This window comes from Pseudorca crassidens, chromosome 13 (genome assembly GCF_039906515.1).
Source record: "Pseudorca crassidens isolate mPseCra1 chromosome 13, mPseCra1.hap1, whole genome shotgun sequence".
Taxonomy (NCBI): domain Eukaryota; kingdom Metazoa; phylum Chordata; class Mammalia; order Artiodactyla; family Delphinidae; genus Pseudorca; species Pseudorca crassidens.
Window position 1 is genome coordinate 8,822,851 of NC_090308.1, and position 21,133 is coordinate 8,843,983.

Here is a 21,133-nt window from a genome sequence, read left to right on the forward strand (position 1 = left end):
ATTTGAAGGAGGGCTCGCACCTTCCCAGCCCACTTGTTGCATCACACGTGGGAAGTTACTTCTCATTGTCTTATCTGCTCCTAAGAACTGATCATTAGAAGCAAGGGTCTACAGCAATCCCACTACTGGGCATATACCCAGAGAAAATCATAATTCAAAAAGACACATGCACCCCAATGTTCACTGCAGCACTATTTACAATAGCCAGGTCATGGAAGCAACCTAAATGCCCAGCGACTGACAAATGGGTAAAGAAGATGTGGTACATATATACAATGGAATATTACTCAGCCATAAAAAGGAACGAAACTGGGTCATTTGTAGAGCCGTGGATGAATCTAGAGACTGTCATTCCCAGTGAAGTAAGTCAGAAAGAGAAAAACAAATATTGTATATTAACACATATATGTGGAACCTAGAAAAATGGTACAGATGAACCGGTTTGCAGGGCAGAAATTGAGACACAGATGTGGAGAACAAACGTATGGACACCAAGGGGGGGAAGCGGCGGGGCCGTGGGGGGAGTGGGATGAATTGGGAGGTTGGGATTAAAATATATACACTAATATGTATAAAATGGATAACTAATGAGAACCTGCTCTATAAAAAAATAAAATTCAAAACATAAATAAATGGCAAAAAAAAATAAAGAAGCAAGGGTCTAACTCTTATTGGTTCAAATGCTTTCTCTTGCTTATCAAGTTCACAGAAGTTCTGCCCAGCACTTATTGACAGTATAAGGCTATCGCTTTGGCTTTCTTATCATTGTACTTGTTCCCATTATTTATTGTTGCATGACAAACTGCCCTGACATGTAGTAACTGTTGTAGTTATCTACCGCCACATAACAGGTTACCCCAGGACTCTGTGGCTTGAAACCACACTTACTATCTCTCGGTTTCTGGGGGTCGGGAATCTGGGTGCTTCGGCTCAGGCTCACTCCCAGGCTGCGGTCAAGGTGTCAGCAGGGCTGAAGTGTCCTCAAGGCTCAACTGGGGAAGGATCTGCCTCCAGGCTCACATCATGGCTGTTGGCAGCATCTGGAGGTCACACACAGTTCCTTGCCACGTGAGGCAGCGTACAACATGGCAGCTTTGCTTCCTCTGAGTGAGCATGTGAGAAGAACCAGAGAGAGTGAGAGCTCAGTGGAAGTCGGTCCTTGGTCACCTATCTCACAAGCAAGATCACCTCACTTTTGCTCTATCCTCTCCTTTGGAAGCAGATCACAGGTCCAACCCACACTCAAGGGGTGGGGATCATGTAAGGGTGTGAATACCAGGACGTGGGGGCCAGTGGGAGCCATTGTAGACGGCTTGAAACAGCATTTGGTTATCTCTCACGGTCTGTGTGTTGACTGAGCTCAGCTGGGCAGCTCTTGCTGGGGGTCTCTCTCGAGAACGCAGTCAGATGACATCAGGGGCTGCAGTCCCGTGAAGGCTCAACTGTGCGGGACATCCAGAATGGCGTCTCCACTCTGGTGGAGGCATGTCTGGTGCTTCAGCTGGGATGGCTGGAAAGCTGGGGGCTGGCCAGACAGTCTTCCCTCCATGTGGCTTCCCCACATGGCTAGTTTGGGCTTCCTCACAATCTCAGGGAAGTCGGACTTCACACACGGTAGCTGGTTTCTCCTGGGACAGATGCTCTAAGACACCTAAGCAGAAGATGCAGGGCTGCAATGATCTACCCTCAGACGTCATTCAGCATCTCTACCACCACATTCCATTGGTAAAAAGAGAGCCAGAGCCAGCCCAGATCCAAGAGCAAAGGACAACAAAAGAGCATGAATCCTGGGAGGAGGGGCTCTTTGGGGTACCATCTTTGGAGACTCGCTACCACAGTCTTGAAGTCCACAAACCAACATGTTTGCTTCATCTCCAAAGGTAAGATAACTATGCACAGAACTTTTGGAGTCACTTTTAAGTTTCCTACTGTGCTAAAGAGTTTACATTTATATGATCTCATTCTATCCTCTAAGCAACCATTAAAACAAACACGCTCTTTTGCCTCGGTACCTGTTGGTACTTGCAATAATGAAGACTAGTGAGTCTGCCGGTGCCCAGCCCTGCTGTCTCACACACAGCTCAGCACAATGCTTACTCAGGGCCCCCAGGTTCTCCTATTCACCAGGAATTAGTGTCTGTATACCACACCCTTCTCTGCCTCTGGTCGTTTGAGAGTTTCAAGCATCTGTCCCAATTTGTTAAAGTGAAACGTGTCTTTTATCCTCGACCTCTGGCCAGTGCCGTCCCACCACCATCTCCTGTGACTTCACTCTGCTGACCTTCATTTGTCCTTAGCTTTCCAGGGCCTGGCCCCCAGCCTGGTACAGAAAGAAAACCGACACGTGTACTGAACAAATGACCCCACTGGATTTGTGAGATGACTGGTAATACACCAGTGTGTTTTCTAATAGTTTAGAGAATGGGGTGCACCTTCTCATGGAAGGAAAGGGAAGGGGGTTATAGGGCAGTGAATGTATCCCTTGGAGGCGGATGTCTTCCGGCTTGAACAAATTGCTGGTCCTGGTTTTCCTGAGACTTTCCTGGGTTTACTACTGAAAGTCGCCTGTCTGGGGACCCCTGAGTCCCAGGCAACCCAGGACAGTTGGTCACCCTACTTCTGGCCAGTATTCTTTTCTGAATTACTGGGCAATTGTCTTAAGGTTTAAAGAATGTCTTAGCTTGGATCCCTCAAAAACAGACCCTGAGGCCAAAGTTTCCATGTTAACTTTACGGGGAGCAGGTTCAACCTCTGGGAAACAAGGAGAGGAGAGAATGAAGGGCAACAGGGACACGGGAGGGTAAATTCAGGGAAGCACAAGCTGCCCACAGCTTCCCGACCAACACAGCTGGTTGCTCGGTCTTCCAGGATAGCTCGAGAGGGACAGACAGACACTACCAGGGTAGCTCCGGAAAGGCAGACAGAAACTACCATGTCGGGAAGGAACCTGTTGGCTCTGTCCTGCCATCTGTCTCCCACGGGTCAGAGTCTGACCTACACACCCGGGTTATGTTCTGGGTCCCCGCAGGTGGCCACCGGGGAGCCAGGGCCCGTGGGCACCAGTCCAGTCAGTGTGGGATGAACCAGCCTCCCTGCCAGTCAGCTCCCAGGGCTCCCTAGTCTGTGCCGCGGAGGAGGCATAGGGCTGGGAACCATGTGAGCGTTCACAGGATGGCTCAGGTGAGTAAGCGAGGTACGGGGCCACAGTGGGGGTGGGATGGGTGGATACTGGGCAGGTCCCGGCAGATCTGGGGACCTGTCAACGGCATCCAGTACGAAGACGTGGTGAAGGCTGAAATCGCTGTTGCAGGTATTGGGGAAATGAGCAGCCTGGGAAAACCTAGCAGGATTGGGGGGCTTCGTTGAGGCCCCAGCTAAGGCCCACGACCTCATTTTTTTTTTTTTTTTTTTTTTTTTTTGGCCACTTCAAGATGCAGGCGGAATCTTAGTTCCCCGACCAGAAATTGAACCCGTGCCCCCTGCAGTGGAAGTGTGGAGTCTTAACCACTGGACCGCCAGGGCAGTCCCCCGTGATCTCATGTTAACGGTGACTTCCCTTAATGCCTGCCCGGTAGCTGTTTCCTCCTGCAACTGAGCAAAGTAAGCACAGAGATTTTGGTATTTTGATCAAAGACTGGGGGCTCCCAGGCAGCTGAGACAAAAGGACAGAGAAGCAAAGTCGTTTAGGACAATGGGCCTCAGAATTTGCTGAAGTCAAGATCACTTGGGGGAGCTTTAAAAAGTCCTAGTGCCCAGGCATCGGTCATTTTTAAGGCTCTCTACAGGATCTCAATGGACAGCAAATTTGATAACCAGGGGTTTGGGGCATTGGGAAGAGAGATTAAAACGATGGATCTACGCTGAATCAGTTTCAGCTCCTTGAGATCCAGTTTCATTTTTGCTCTTTGGTTTTGTAAATTATCTCTGTATCTTTGTAATAAATTCCTTCCTTTTGGCTGAAATTAATACTTGTAACCAATAATATTAAACGCTACAGTACCATATCTCTATAAAGTGACAATTAGTGCCTCTCAGTGTCCCTGACATTGCTCTCAACAAGGAGAACTGCAGCCAAGTTATCGTTCTTATTTCAGCAAGGAATGGTATTTGAGTTTGCATGTCGCCCTGAACAAGCTGAAGATGGCCCACTGTTGGGAGAGTGCCCGGTCTGGAGCCCTGGATCATTCACCCCTGGGCGATAGGCACACTTGTCCTTTCCAAATTGACTTTTAAGTAATCTTTGTTGGCCTGAATCTGAAATTGAGGGCTCTCTTCACTCAAGAGCATGGGGTCACACCTCAGAAACACTGCCGTCATCATGCTGGACAGATCAACCAGGGTAGACTATAATCATCTTCACGTAGAAACATAATCCCATTTTCAGGTCCTCAGGGACTTGATGGTTAGATTTCAACATGACTTTGTTAGCTGTACTGCCCCACAAACAAACACAGCTAATGGGCGCTCTCCCAGCCATGTGGGTGAATTAAGAGGAACTGAAAGTGCACAGCGGTCCCGGGTTGCAGCAGCATTGTTTCCAGGTTTGCTTTGGTCCCATCATTCCCTAGTTGACAGAGCGGGCGGGCAATGCCCCACCCGCCCACGTTCCTCCCATTCTGGCGCAGCACACTTGGGGGGCCTGGCTCACCCCAGAAAGCCAGGCTTCCAGCAGGGAGCCACCCACCACCCAAGCCATGTCCTACACACCAAACCAAGCTGCTCAAATAAGGGCCACGATTGCAAGGTAGGGTAGATGCTGAGTGAGCAGCCCCAGGCACGCGTGGGGCCACCCAGATGCAGGTCGGGGGTCACTGGGCTACAGAAATCCTCTGCTTTGCCTTTGAATATACAGAACAAGGGGATTTATCCTGACTTCCTAGGTGTGGCCTAAACCACACAGCTCAAGTCGATATGGAGCAGTCGAGGGAGAGGGATGTGGCAGGAACGCTGGTATGGAAAAGTCCAAGTGGGCGTGGCAGTGCCCTGCAGTCCCGCCTGGGCAACCCCGAGCCTAAAGCAGTGGCTGCCAGTGTGTTTCCCTTAAGAGACGAGCCAGAGAGAAGAGCATCCTCAGGGGAAAGGCAGACCATTCACACATTTCCTTCACTGCTGTTTAGATTCCATTTAGTTATTTTTTCTTAAGTTATGGGAGCAGCTAAGGTATTAACAAGAGATTTCATTTCAGGATAGGGAAGGAACTGCTAAAAAATAGTCGCTATTAAAGAAAGGGCCTTGAGGGTGTTTGCCTTGTGGGGATTCTCCCTTGAGAACCACGGCCCAAAGGCCACGGGGCTGTCTTTATTGAATGCAGAGGGCGGACAGGACTAGGGAAAGAGAATGAGCGCACTGGAAGAAGGAGGGAGAAGCATTCCAGAGTGGAGAGGCGCAAGCGTGTGTGTGCCCCAGTCACCTCTGCTGCTGACCCCGGCCGTGACACACCAGCTCACGCACACGCGACTCCCAGTGGACAGCACATCTACAGAGCCCGGGGTCCTGCCTTCTCTGGCTCGACCTGGAGTCTCTCCTGGCAGACTGGTCACTTGCAGACCATCTCTCACTTCTAGGGTGACGAGCTGGCTCGATTTTCCTGGGACTGAGGGGTTTCCCAGGACATTGGACTTTCAGTGCCAAAGCCAGGACAATTTGGTCTCCCTACCTCTAACCCAACAGCTCCTGGGCTGGCTGGGTTCCTCCCATACTAGAGGCCTGGGCCAGAGCTGTGTCCTCTGCCCACATCCTACACCCTCCTCTGCCCCAGCGCACACACATACACATACCACATGACACACACACACACACACACACACACACACACACACACACACACACACACCGCTTTCCCAGCCTGAAACTCATAAACCTCAGGCAGTTCAGGTGACACAGAGAAGACTGTAGACACCTCTGCTGGGGAGACTGTCACTGGGCCACCCACTTCAGACCCACAGCTGCCTTGGTTTTAGAGCTGGGAGGAATCTGAGATGATTCCACAAGATGCACAGACCTGATTCCAAGATGGCAGCAGTGGATCCAAGTCAGGATTCAGTCCTCCTGACTGTTGTTCATCCAACATTCCGCTGCTAGTTTAGAAAGTATTTGCAGAGACGAACCTAAATCCACAGCCCTCTGTCAATCGGGCCCCTCGCAAGAGACTTGGAAGTCCTAACCCCCAGCGCCTGTGAAGGTGGCCTTCTCTGGAAATAGGGTCTTTGCAGACGATCAAGTTAAGATGAGGTCAGAGTGGGCCCTGGTCCAACATGGCTGGTGTCCTTATAATGAAGGGAAATTTGGATGCGAGGCAGACATGCATAGAAGGAAGACGATGTGAAGACAGACAGCCATCTATGAGCTGAGGGACATGCGGGGCCACCAGAATCCAGTAGAAAGGCCTGGAACAGGTCCTCCCTCACAGCCCTCAGAAGAAACAAACCTGCCGTCATCTTGATATCAGAATTCTGGCCTCCAGAACTGTGAGACCATGAATGTCTGCTGTTTAAGCCCCCCAGTCTGTGGCCTTTTGTCACGGTGGCCCTGGCAGCTAGTCCAGAGCCCCAGCTTTCGTATGTCAGGGACAAGGCACGCTTCACGCTTTGCATGTCCTGCCCAGCTCGGAGGCCTGTTCTCGTCTGGCAACTGATGCTCTTACTGCTGTAAGAGCTGAGTCATCACTGCAGCCGGAGAAAGACGGGGGCCCCAGAGAATAGCTGGGGTGCTTACACCCTCTCTGCTCCCTAGGAAGTGAATATCTTTCCCTTTTCTTCTTGGTTCAGAGCAAGATGTAGCATTAAAGAAAAAAGAACAAAGCAACTCTGTTGCGTGGGCCATAGCTCGGCTCACATGAAGATACACATAAAAATAATGAAGCTGGGGTGAACCACCAGGAAGAGCTCTGACAAGCACACAGCACCTCCGTTGCTGAATTCCAGAGGCAGTACAAATACAAGCAGCCAGCTGAAGGCACTTTGGACTTCCCCGAAGCACAGAGCTGTGCCCCTGGACACACCACGTGATGAATGCACAAAGCACCATGAAATGGGACTGGTGGGTACTGTGGGTCCAGGGAGGCTACCACGCCCCTGGGGAGTGTGCTTCAAGCCTGGGCCTAATTACACCTTCCTCACGCCTCAGTGATGGGGCCACAGTAGACAAATGCTCAGCAGAGAAGTGCTGGCTAAGACAGTGAGAAGTAAGGGGCGTGGTGCACACACAGCACAGGGGTGAGGCCGCACACCGCCCAGCAAGCTGCCCCTCTCTCAGGCCTCCTGGGGTAGTACTCAAAGCACCTGATGGAAACCTGTACTCTGTAGAAAGGAATCATTTTTCCAGCATTAAAGAAAAGGGGGCTTAGCCCTGCAGCTAAGAAGGTACCCTTATGAGTTTGGAAAGCCATAACCAAGGTGCAGAGCCTAAGGGTGAGGGACAAAATGGCAGCGATATGACAGTGGTAGAAGTCACCCAGGGCTGGCTAGGGAGAGACGGGTTGGCAGCTGTGTCGGGATCCCCTCGCCGGGACACAGCCCCAGGGCCGTCATGCACCAGGTGTCAGCCAGGATCCTGGTGATGCTTAAAAGCAGAGCATCCGTGCAGTGTTTACCAGACAAACTGCCCGACCCATCTCTTAGTTTTAATGTTTTAATTGGCATTTCCCTGTTTCCAGAGCTGGAGCATTTCTTCATATGCCTTCTGGGTTTCCTAATCCGTACACTCTCTGTTCTGATGTTCTGCCCATTTTTGGATATTCTGCCATGTCGTGGTGGTGGTGGTGTAGGATTTCTTCATATATTCTAAATAGGAGTTCCAGGGACTTCCCTGGTGGCCAGTGGTTAAGACTCCACGCTCCTAATGCAGGGGGCCCGGGTTCGATCCCTGGTCAGGGAACTAGATCCCTCATGCCGCAACGAAAAGCCCACATGCCGCAACTGAAAGAGCCCGCATGCTGCAACTAAAGATCCCGCACACCGCAACTAGAGATCCCACATGCCACAACTAAGACCTGGCGCAGCCAAATAAATAACTAAATATTTTTATAAATAAATAACTAACAAACTAAGTAAATAGTGGCTCCATATAAAGAATAGACCTTGAGAAAGAGAAATTAAAAAAACAATCCCATTTATTATTGCATCAAAAAGAATACAATACCTAGGAATAAACCGTTCTAAGAAGGCAAAAGACCTGTACTCTGAAAACTATAAGACATTGATGAAAGAAATCGAAGATGACACAAACAGATGGAGAGATATACCATGCTCTTGTATTGGAAGAATCAATATTGTCAAAATGACTATATTACCCAAGGCAATCTACAGATTCAATCCAGTCCCTATCAAATTACCAATGGCATTTTCCATGAACTTCCAGAACAAAAAATCTTACAATTTGCATGGAGACACAAAAGACCCCGAATAGCCAAAGCAATCTTGAGAAAGAAAAACGGAGCTGGAGGAATCAGGCTCCTTGACTGCATTAACTCAATATTTTCTAATGTAGTTTAATCATTTTCCACTATATTTTTTTAGTTAATTTCCTATGTTATATTGAGCGGTTGCTCTAGGGCAACCAATGCCCAGCAGGTTCTTCTCAGTTATCCTGGGAGCTCACATGGGACTCTTCAGTTAATAATTTCTACCTTTAAAAACTAGGGCAAAATATGGCTGCTTGTAATTAGTGGAACCTCTTCTGTTTGCTCATTCATGTTTTTCATGCAGCAGTTATCAGTTGAGCACCTATTATGAGATGGACTTTGTATCAGGTGCTCATAACATAGAGATGGGTAAGATGTGGTCCTGCCTTCATGGCGTTTGCAAGGCCCTGGGAGAGGTAGATGATGAGAGGTGATCCCAATATGGTGGATATGAGCTGTTACAGAATGCTGGAAGAGTATAAGAAGTGAAACTGCCCAGACTGGACCGGGCAATGGGGTAGGGAGAGACTAGGGCCACAATGAAACGAGGTGCAGGTTGTCTACTGCTCAAAGACACCAGCCAAGGGGCCAGGTGAAACCCAGCTTATACAACCAAAATGGACTTGAGACCGTGTCAGCCTGAAGCGTAAGAGTCATAATGAGAGGCTTTAGGAAGGAGATTGCACCTGAGTTTGGCCTTAAGGGATAAGTAGAAGTGATCCAACCATAGGAGAAGAAGGGCAGAGTGATAAGAAAGAACTAAGGTAGAACACAAGCCTGCTCCCAATTTAAATGGGAGGGATTTGGAAAGTCTGTGATTCAGTACCATCAGACATCGGGGCATCTGTTAAAATGCAGATTCCTAGGACACATATTTTTACTGACTAATTCAGAATCCCTGGGGGGTAGGACCTAGGAATCCTCATTTATTTAACAAGTTCTATGGTAGCTCTTATACACATTAAAGCTTGAGAGCCCCTGACCTAACCTAACACCTTAGAATTCAGCTTCATGCTGCCTTTGCTGTTGTACTGACCCTGGGTTGCCCTAATAAGACTCCTCATACATTTTTTTTTCAGACCAAGTTCTCAAAATGGGGCTTCTACCTTATTCCTTTTTCTTTCCCACCTTTGGATCCAGCTTTAATAACAGGAATTTTGTTTTATTCTCTTTGCTTGAGACCCTGACTTGGAAACCTTCTAGTAGCCCCAGGCCTTTGTAAATGGAGGTAGAATGTCAAAAGCTTTGCAACTCAAGATGTGGTCCACAGACAGGCAGCGCTGGCATCACCTGAGAGCTTGTTGGAAATGCAGGATCTCAGCCCAGAGCCTGAATCAGAATCTGCACTGAGCAAGGCCCCTGGGTACGTCCTAGTTGGAAGAATGAAAGAAGATAATACAGGCTTTGTTCACGTCAGCCCTCTCTTCTATGAAGACTGGAGTCCTTTCTTTGAGACTCAGCCCAGGAGGGTGAGAACCATCGGGGATGCAGGCCTCCTGCCTTTGCTGCCGCCAGACACACCATGGGGCCTCCAAACCCAGCCTTTTCCTGGTCGTCAGCCTGTGGTCTCTCCCATGCTCCACAGAAGCTGCCCTCTGACCACTGGACTGGACTTTCTATCAGCACCCAGCAGTTCTAATTCCACACCTCAGTCCCCCCTACTCCCCCAGCATACCCAAGCTGACCACAACTGAATGTTCCATCCTAAGAATCAGTGCTCTGTTGGGGGCTGTATAGATCTTTTCTTCTGAGTAATTTGAAACCTGAAATCATCTACCACAGTGGTTAGAGACAAGGACCGTGAGGGCATACAGACTTGAACTTGAATTCTGGCCACAAAAAGTAACCTTGGGGCTCCCCTGGTGGCGCAGTGGTTGAGAGTCCGCCTGCCAATGCAGGCGACACGGGTTCGTGCCCCGGTCCGGGAGGATCCCACATGCCGCGAAGCGACTGGGCCCGTGAGCCATGGCCGCTGAGCCCGCGCGTCCGGAGCCTGTGCTCCGCAACGGGAGAGACCACAGCAGTGAGAGGCCCGCGTACCGCAAAAAAAAAAAAAAAAAAAAAAAAAAGAAAGTAACCTTGGACAAGTTACTTGGTCTTCTAGACCTAACGGGGTTGTTGGGAAAATTATATAAGATGATACATATAACCTCTTAGCCCAGGGCTTGATACACAGTGAGTCTACAATAGCAGGGCAGCAATTTTAATACCTGACAATAGATAGTGCAAGGGACAAAGAAGGGCATTGGAGACTAGCAAAAGGGACAACAGGGCAAGAAGAGATGTCCATTATAAACATATACGTACCCAACAATACAGCCTCAAAATATATCATCCTCTGGTTGTGGGATTAGAGAAATAGCTAATGAGATGATGACAGACTCAAGATTAGAAATGATGTCCAAAGGCTGAAGGGGGGAAAAAACGTGAATGCAGTCTTGGGCCATCAGAATAGAAACACCATGTCTGGATCAGGGAGGCGTGATACTCCTATTTCTGTGCAGGGCAGACCATCACTCAGAGGGACCAGCTCTGGATGCCATGCCTTAAGTGCGGCTGTGACAAACCAGGATATTACTTCCCCCTCCCAGTCCACAATCCCTTTCTTATGGTGACATCATCTCCTTTTTAAAAGAATTTGTTTATTTTTGGCTGCACTGGGTCTTCGTTGCTGCACGCAGGCTTTCTCTAGCTGCGGCGAGCAGGGGCTACTCTTCGTTGTGGTGCGTGGGCTTCTCATTGCGGTGGCTTCTCTTGTTGCGGAGCACGGGCTCTAGGCACACAGACGTCTGTAGTGTGGCGCGCAGGCTCAGTAGTTGTGGCATACGGATTTAGTTGCTCCATGGCATGTGGGATCTTCCCGGACCAGGTCTCAAACACGTGTCCCCTGCATTGGCAGGCGGATTCTTAACCACTGCGCCACCAGGGAAGTCCCGTTTAGTGCCGTTAATCATAGTGCCATAGCCTTGGGGAAAAGTAGGGTCCATTCTGAGCTCAAACAGTAAACAGAGACTCTGCCTAAGAAGCTTTGAGGGGTTTCTCTGGTGGCGCAGTAGTTGGGAGTCCGCCTGCCAATGCAGGGGATACGGGTTTGAGCCATGGTTCGGGAAGATCCCACCTGCCACAGAGCAACTAAGCCCGTGCACCACAACTACTGAGCCTGCACTCTAGAGCCCATGAGCCACAACTACTGAAGCCCGTGCGCCTAGAGCCCGTGTTCTGCAACAAGAGAAGCCACCGCGATGAGAAGCCCACACACCGCAACAAAGATTAGCCCCCACTCGCCGCAACTAGAGAAAGCCCACGGGCAGCAACGAAGACCCAATGCAGCCAAAAATAAATAAATTGATAAAAAATGAAATTAAAAAAGAAGCTTTGAGACCGTGTAGAGGACAAGGTGCAAGAGGCGAACATGAGAGAAGGGCATCTCTGGAGCCCCTGGAGGGACAAAAGAGCTCTAAAAGACAGTCCCAGCTCCAGGGGGCAAACCCTTCAGGATCACACAGTGAGGGCCTGAAAGGGGCCACTGGATTTGATGCTTGAGGTCACCAGGGACCTGGGCAAGGGCAGCGCCAGGACGGGTGTGGCGCCTTCCAGGGTTTCCAGGCAGATCAAGGAAGAGACAGGACCACAAGGTGGCAGTGCTGCACAACAAGCTTTGTTGGGTGACACTTGGATAGGTTGAACGCAGGGAGGTCCCTCTCAGCACGAGGACCCTCCTCCCCCAGACAGCGGTCAGGGCCACGACTCAGAGGAGGAGAGGGCAGGGAACCCCCAGAGGAGAGGGGGATCAGAGAGGGGGCTTGTGTGTCCGGGTGGTGTCTCTCAGCAGCAGGGTGGGGAGACGGGGTCAGACGGCTCCCAAGGGGAACCATGATTCAGGGTCTTTTTATAGCCACAGCGTTTGTCATACCAATGGCTGTATCTATGACTAGCAGATGTTGGTGCACTTTCACAGGTGTGCAAAGCAGGGACTCTGAATGGCTAAAAATATGCTTCTTTGGGCTATATTTAAAATAATTGTGAGAATTTGAGTTGGGTGCCAGTGGGAGGGAGTTAGGCATCTTCTATGAAATAAGTGAAAAAGCAAACCACATGGGAGCCCACGTGCTGGGACCATCTTTAACCCATTTATAGAAAAACACGGTGGGTGGGGCAGAAGCCAGACCAACATATGTTGGAGAAGAAGACATGGTTGCTTCCAAAGGAGGCTGGGCTGAGGCAAGTCTGTTTGTTTAAGCAGATGGGAAGGAGTCAGAGTGGAGGGGAAGGCAGACCTGAGCATGATGGGGGATAACTGATGGAGGAAGACCCTAGAGAAGGGAGAGGTGAGCCTGGGGAAGAGCAGCAGTCGTGGGGATGGAGTGCTGGTCAGGGGGTGGCATGGAGACATGTGGGGGGTGCCCGGGGGTAGCTGACCTGCCCTGGCGTCTGCCACTGGCCCCTCACACATGTGTTTGCTCAGGTCTGTGGCCCGTGGCCCACCTGGGGCCTGCATCTTGTCCCAGATAGAAAACAACAGTGCCAGACTCCGCCACTGAGCCAGATTTGCACCCAATCCTAAGTTCTCAAGCATGTAAGCTTAATGAAATGATTTTTCTATCTTTGAAATGATGGAGACAGAGAAGCTTTTTTTTTTTTTTTTTTTTGCTGACACACTGTGTGGCTTGTGGGATCTTAGTTCCCCATCCAGGGACTGAACCCGTGCCCTTGGCCATGAAAGCACAAAGTCTTAACCACTGGACCGCTGGGGAATTCCCCAGAGAAGCTGGTTCTAATAACACAGTCTCATCAGGGACACTTATTATTTCCTCCCATCAAAAAAGAAACAAAAGACAGAGAGAGACATCAATGCTCAATAGTCACAGAGCTGCTCCAGGAAGCTGAAAACAAGGAGAAAGTCAGCCCGCTGAAACATTAACATTCACATCAGTACCAATGGGACAGGGCGGAGACACACAAGTTTGCCTTAAACAGAAAAAAAATGGTTCTCAGACCTTTAAACCTGACTGCAACCTGCCCAGATGTATTCATTCAACAAGGAAGGTTGGTCAGCCTAGGAGCATGGCAAAGGGAGAATTAGCCAACGTAATGGTTGACAGCGGCCACTGAGTTTGTGTAGGGGAGAGAGAGCCTCGACTGCCAACTCCCAATACTCCTGTCCGATGGCAAGTCCGTCCCATTGAGGAGATGGGTACACCAGGCTCTCTCAGCCTGATGCCCGTAAACCTTCCCCTCACGCACATGGGTTCTCCATCCCGGCTGAGAATCAGCCCAGGCCAATTAAGTCAGCATCCTTGATGGTGGGGCCTGGGCCTCTGTATCTTAAAAGCTCCCCCAGATGATTCCGATGTGCGGCCAGCATTGAGAAGCCCTGAGCTGACTGTTTCCCTGGCTCTGACTCCACGCCCACCACTGCCTGTGTTCTCATGGGTCTGCATCGGCCCGTTAAACTGGCATTCTGATTCTGCACATTAATCCAGAGCTTGGTTAATGGGAAGGCTTCACTGAAAGCTGGTTTTCTCTCAATGTGCTGGCGAAATTAAGCCAGCAGGACTGAGGGTCAGCCCCAGAGCCCTGATGAATCCACTGACGTGATGAAATGTTGCTTCCAGAAGCCTCGTGGGTGAGGACACCCTGGGGCATCACCTCACTGGCCAAGGAAACTCAAGTCCAACTTGCTCGCTCCTATATTTTACACAGATAAAGTAATAACCCAAGAAACAAAAGATGGATCCTCAAAATGGCCAAACACAAATTCTCTGAGCGCTGAGCTCTAACGGATCACGTCTATTATCCTTCATGTTTCTTTAGCCCTTTATCCTTCATGCCATGGACATAGTTGATTGCCTACCCAGCATCCATTCCCCACATCTTCTTCCGAACAGAACCCCTGTTGGGTCTGGCTATTTACCCCTCCTCCCTTGAAGACCTATGCCTTAGGCGAGCTGGCTCCCCTGCAGCTCCCGGGGCACTGTGATTTGCTTAAGTCCAATGCCATCCTCTTTGCCAGCTTGTGTTCAAGAAAGGACAAGCGGCCCGATCTAGTCAATGAGACACAGGAGCTGGTGTTGTTCAAAGCTTTCTAAAGAAGAATAACACACACACAGCAAAGTACACGTCGTGTGTACAGCTTGCTAACTGTTCACAGACTGAGTATCCCTGTGTAGCCACCACTGGAAAACCCTCTTCTACCCGCTTTCAGTCACTGTCCCCTCAAGGATAACCACTATCCTGATTTCCAACAGTAGAGCCATTTTACCCGTTTCATACTTCTTTGTGTAAATGGAATCACACAGTGTGTATTCTTTGTTTCTGGCCTCTTTTGCTTGCATTAGGCGTGTGTGAGATTCGCTCTGTGTGTAGTTGTTAGTCGTTTACTTTTATTGTTGTATCCTACTCCATTATGGAACAAGCCAAATGTATCCATTCTACTGTTGATGAGTATTTGGCTGCCTTCCAGTTCAGGGTATTACAAATTGCACTGCTATGAACATTTTAGTGCATGTCTGTTGACAGACATGTGTACGCATGTCTGTAGGGTACATACCTAGGAGGAGTTGCTGGGCCAAAAGGTATGTGTATGTTCAATGTTAGTAGATACTGAAAACTGTTTTCCACGGTGATTGTACTAATTTACCCCGTCTGCAGTGCGGGAAGGTTCCATGTCCTTGTTAACACATGTCTGTCTTCATTGGTACCATTTGGTGGGGATATAGAAGAGATTCTAGGAGTTTTGCTGTGGGCTTCAAGTTGATCCTCCTCTTTTAGAGAGCTGTAGAAAGCCAGCCAGTTCTCCCCATGAATATGAATGAGAAGCAATAGCCCAAAGGATTACTAGGGGCCAAGTGCAGCCAATTGCTACCAAGTAAAAAAAGAAAGGACTTGGTGACATCATTGAGCTGCTGGATCAACAACTCAGTCCTCTTCCTTATTGTTAGGCCGGTTGCTTTGGTTTTTCCATTATCTGTTTTGGAGAGCATCTGTAGTGCTACCTTCAAAAAGCACTTGAGTCTCACAACATCCTTGCTTCATTTTTCTGATGACCCAATCCTCAGTGAAATTCGATGGTGTTGGGATTTCAGATGCCCAGCTTCCTGTTTTATCGCCCACACTGTGCATCGCCCCCTTTCCTAGCAGGCAGTACAACTGTCATCTCCCATTTTGTGAAAATGACTGTGAGCCCTTTGACAACACGGCTGCCGTGTTTCAGTGATACCAAGTTATGTAGCTAAGATGCAGACAGACCACCTAACGGAGGGGGCAACCATCTTTTGAAAACAGAGCATTACCAGCTGTCTCCTTTCTACGCCCTGTTGTGAGGAAACCGTCAGCTACACGAAGTGAATCCCTGGCCTTCCAGGGAAGAATGGACTGGCGACTTTTAGCCATAAATCACTAATGAGGAAATGAAGATGGTGAGAAGAGCAGAAGCAAAAATTATGGTAGCAAGATCATCTTCCAGCCAGACAGACGCAGGGGCTGTGACTATCAGCTTCCCGACTTAGAAACCCGAGCGTATTTCACCTAGGTTTGTAAAGGTACAGTCCACTACTATAAACGTTCAATGGAGCAGGGGAAGGAGTTCAGTGGCCTGAAACGTCTCCTCACTATAAAGCAGTCTTTGGGAGTCAGCCTAGCCGCTCTGCCGACTGACACACAAGGTTGTGAAGCACTCTGCAGTTAACTTATTCTCAGGCCAGGGGGAGGGGGCAGAAATCAACACGGTTCCCTTCCATGCGGAGTCAATTCATGGTCTTCAAGATCCAACTCAATGAATGAAGTTGCTCCTGGAGCAAAGATTCAAACGCTTGAGCAGGATGCGGGCAACCAAACCGTTCGTGTCACTTCCCCACTTAAACCCTCTGATGGCTTCACTTTGGAATTCTAATGGAACCCATACTCCTTAGTGTTCAAGGTGCTATGTGACTTGGCCCTGCCTCTCTCTGACCGTTGTGCTCCAAACATGCTGGTCTTCTGCCTGCTCCTTGAACATACCATGTTATTATGGCCTCTAGGGGCTTTGCACTTACTCTTCCTCTTCTGGAACTTTCCTCCCCAGATCACTGTCTAGTGGGCAACTCATTCTTCCCCTCTCAAATGTGACCTTCTCAAAAGGCCTTCCTTGACCACCTTCTCTGAAGTAGCACCCCATCACTCTATCATGTCACCTGGTTTATTATCTTGCTAGCACTCATTGCTATATGTACTCACTTGATAATTACCTATAAGCCCCATGACATCAGGGACCCATACTGTCAGATCTCCTAGGGGGCTAGATTAGATAGATTGTGAAAAAAGCTACTCCATGTGATCTTGAGATTACATGTTTTAAAATGGGCTTTCCCACTCAGTAATTTTATGACAAATATATTGGTCAGCAATATGTTGCTGATTAGCCCCTGGGAAGCCATTAGGCTTTTGAAAAAAATCTGATGATGAGCGTGATACATGTTCTTCTGAATATGTACACACATAGATTTTTAGTCCAGGGTGGATTGTACAAAAATGACTACTACCACTTCAAAGATAGCTGCGCAATACACCTGCCATCCTTACGCACGGGGTGAGTGAATCGTCACTAGAACCCTCACCTTAAACAAACCTTCTGGTTCAAGCTTCCCATTTGACTGATGAGGAAGCTTGAAGTGCAGAGTTAGCAATTAAGTTTCTCAGGGTTACAGAGCTAGTTAGTAACAAAGTCAATCTAGGCTCCAGTCTCCAGACTCCTGCAGGGTCCTTTCATCACACCGCAACACAGCAGGCAAGTCCAGCCATTGGCAATGGGCACACTTTCCCATCAGAACAGCAAAGCGCAGGGGGGAAGCTGCGGGTGCCCTGCCCGCAGGCAAGGGACTGCAGGTCCTCACAGCTCTCCCTCTGGCTGCAGGAGAGGGAGACAGAGAGGAACGAAGACAAGCCCAAACCAACAGCTCCTGGGGGTGCTGACACACGGCTTCTCCCAGCATCTTCACCTTGGTGCCGCTCAGCCCTAAGGCCATCTGCCCCCAATCCTCAGCAGCAGCCCAGCCTCAGAGATTCCCACCGAAGCCCAGGGGCCTGAGTACCTCAGGGGAGAGGCCAAGGCCCTCGCTGCCCACGCTCGAGGGCGAGTGGTGTCTCCCCAAACCAGGTCTCAGCAAGGTCTGAGCAAAGAGCGCGGCGCGGTAGGCATGGGAGGTGAGGGTGGAGGGGGTGACAGGAAGGGAAGGGAGAGAGAGGGAGGAGCAAAGCAGGGACTAAAGCCCCGCGGGTCCCTGTCTCAGGATTTGAGAACCTCGGCTCAGCTTTCCAGGGAATGGAAAACAGCTCTTCGCCTCGGCTGCCTGGATCTGTCCTTGACCCCCCGCGTGCGAGCCAGAGCGCAGCAGCCAAGCCCCGCCGGCCTGCCGCCCCCTCCCCGCCCCTCCCCGGGGCTCCGCGCCCGCCGGGAGGAGAGGGCAGCCGAGGGCAGGACCCCGCCAGGAGCTCAGGCCGGGAGCGCAGGCCGGGCCGGGCCGAGAGCGGCGTGGGCGGGGCTGCTTTCCAAAGCCAGGCTCTGCCGCCCCCCGCCCCGCCCCTACCTGTAGTAGCGGTCATCTCTGAAAGGTGTGAGGTCCTCCTTCAGCTCCCGGTACGCCTCCTGGAGCCGCTTGCACAGGTGCTTGAGCTCGCTGCAGAGCGGGGGCTCGAAGGCAGGGTACTCGGCGTCCATGCCCGCGCCGCGCCCGCCAGAGCCGGACGCCGCCGTCCTCGCGAGCCCCGGCGTCCCCTGCTCCCGCCGCTCCGCCCTTTGTATCGCTTCCTTCGCACCCTCTCTCTTGCCAGCTGCGGGGATCGGGGCTGCCGGCGGGGCGGGACCGAGGGGGAGGTGGGAGGGGGCGCGGAGGAAGGGGGCGCCCGGCGCGCTCAGGGCGCCAGCGCTACGACGCTGGGAGGCGGCCCCACGGAGGGTGGGGATGGAGGTCCCCGCCCCACCGAGGGGGGCCTGAGGAGGGGAGGGCGCCGCACCCATCAGCCGCCGCCCAGCGAGGAGGGAGAAGGAGAGGCCGGGCTGGGGGTGGCGGAGCCCAGCACAAGGTCGTCTGCAGCCCAGGACAAAAATGCAAAGGGCCGCCCTTGCTACTGCTCCTGTTGGGAAAGGGAAGAAACTGGACAGGGGGACAGAAAGGAAAATGGGGCTTGGGGGCGGACCTAGAGCCCTCTCGATGGGAAGGTCAAAGGCTGGCGCGGGGTCTCGCGTTCAGCACCACGGACAGCTCCCGGAATGCTTTCCCTTCTTCCTGGGTTCCCCCTTACCTGATGCAAAAATATTTTAAACGACACCCATTACGGTTATATCTTAATGAATATCTTTTAACGATAAAGAAATGTGTCCAAATGAGATGCCTTTTCCCATACGTTCTAAAGCCACCAAAAATAGAAAATAAAGTCTGGGCAAAGGCCTCTACGAACAAAGCTCAACACTAGTGCGTCAAATGAAACTCAAATCAACACGTCCTCCGTGGGACTACTTACCCAAAGATGGTGTCATCTCCTCTTGTGAATTTCCCCAATAACAGGTGCAGAAACGGTTGTTCCCGATAATGTCACTGTGCTTCCTTATGAATTCAGGACGGGTTTCCATGTGAGGTTGGTTTCGTACGCAGTAGAGGAGCCTTTACAAATTATACGTTTCGGGGGTCCAGCTTTCCCTATTGAATCTAAATTGTAGACTATGGTTCCCAGGAATCTGTATTTTTCAAAGCTCCTCCGGTGAGTCTAATGATCACTCATGTTTAGATAGTCCCAGCATTCCCGTATTTCCTGCTACTTTCGCCTATGTTCTAATTTCACCCACTCTTCCTTGCTCTTTGTTCTTTCTCATCATGTTTTATGTCCTCCCTCCCCTTGCATTTTGGAACATTTTTGCCGGCTGGCCAAGCTGTCCACTCAGGTCTTGCAGATATTCCCCTGACTTCTGATCATCCTGGACTGCGCACAGTTAGGTTTTAATCCTAATTCAATAACGTGAGCATTGCATTTAACCGTCTCAGGAGGACAAAGAATGGAGCTAAGACGAGATCTGTCAGGAAACACACATGCAGATTTGTTTTCTGTAATGTGGTAGAGCTTATGAGACCAGCATATGCCATATTTCAATTATTTTATGACTGGCTACAGAGAGCTTATCACTAGGGGAAATATTAACTAACCTCAGAGATATCCCAGAGCACTTAAAAATTCTCCAGGAATCCTCCTCTAGCTTCTCCAGCCTAAGCTTCGCCCCCCACCCCGACTTTGAACTACTGTAGCCCCTAGAGGACAATGCAAGTCTTCTGGCTCTAGCACCGTGGGGTACTCATCTACCTCGTTACTTCTTTTACCACAAAGAGCTGGAAATGCTAGATAAAATAGCACACATACGCAGGTGCGTGTACATATGTAACAACTGCGTAAGTGTCACACACACTTGAGCCAGGTGGTATACTGTAATTACTTTTCCTCTTCTGTACATTTCCTCTAGAATTAATAATTATATTTTACTGCTTAGTTTTCTATGTACTGATTTTTATTTCAACCTCAGGTCCCCCACCAATTGTCTAATTAATTCCCCTCTTAAGCTATTCAGGCACAAGATGCATTCTAACAGTTTCATCTTTGCAAAATCTCGTCTTGGCCTTCTGACCAGCCGTGAACTGGTTGTCCTATGCCTGGTGCACAGCTGTCATCTAAGCCATCTCTTTACCATCAACCTGGGAATTCTCTCCCCTCTGTTCTTTGGATCCAATGTCTCTCTCTTTATTGGAAGAACATAACTTCTAGAAGACATCTGAGAAAGGAGCCAGGGAATGCAATTTTTTGAGGTCTTAAATGTAGAAAAATGTCGTTCGTTTACACTTTCTTGATAGTGTAGCTAGGGACAGAACTCTAGGTTGGAAATAATTTTCCCTCTAAATTCTGAAGGCATTTCTCCATTGTCTCTCAGATTCCAATGTTTCTACTGAGAAGTCTGAAGCCATGAGAAATCCCGATCCTTTTTATGTAATTTTTTTTCTCTCTGAAAGCATACAGGAGCTTCATTTTGTCCATAGTATGATGACACTTCAAGATTCTGTGGGGCTGTTCTTATCCATTGGACTGGACCTTTGAGAGCGATTTTTCCCGCTAGCAATGCCAAGTACTTCAGTTTGGGGAAATTTTCCTGATTGTTTCCTTGATAATGTTCTTCCCTCTGTTTTCTTTATTCTTTCTTTCTGAACTCCTATTAGTTGGAAGTGGTCATGCCGAACTGTTCCTCTAATTTCTTTACCAGTTTTCATTTCTTTTTCTGTTTATTCTGCTTTTCTTCAACAGTCTTTCTGTTAAGATTTTTGTTTCTATCAATACTATGATTCTTTTAATTTCTAAGAGCTTTGATTAGTTCACTGAATATTACTTCTTAAAGAACATCCTATTCTTGTTTCACGGATGCAAGGTTTTCCCTCCCTCACTCTACTCTCCTCCCTCCTCCGCCTCCCCCTCTTCTTCTTTCTTCTCCTTCTCCTTCTTCTTATCTTTCTCTTTCTCTCCCTCCTTCTCTCTCAATATCAACGATAGTTTTAAAATATGTCCTTCCCCTCTTATAATCCACTTTCTCCAAGTTGCTCTTTACTCCTTGGTTGTGTCTCTATCTTTCATATTAGAAGTTTTCTTCAGATGCCCAGTGATTTGGTTTAAGGTTCCCATTTAAGAGTGGAACACTAACATGTTTGGAACGTGTGTGTGTGTGTG

General features: G+C 49.5%; 1 protein-coding gene across 2 annotated transcripts in view; it reads right to left on the bottom strand.

Moving 5' to 3' along the window:
- Nucleotides 1-18,182, bottom strand: part of TMEM181 (transmembrane protein 181) — a 69,017-nt gene extending 50,835 nt beyond the window's left edge. The window contains exon 1 of one of the 2 annotated variants that reach the window (XM_067701645.1): nucleotides 17,965-18,182. In XM_067701645.1, coding sequence (XP_067557746.1) covers nucleotides 17,965-18,095 — 131 coding nt within the window. In that variant the 5' untranslated portion in view covers nucleotides 18,096-18,182. The remainder of the gene's footprint in view (nucleotides 1-17,964) is intronic. The other variant, XM_067701649.1, reaches the window with a different exon arrangement.
- Nucleotides 18,183-21,133: the final 2,951 nt, after the last annotated feature.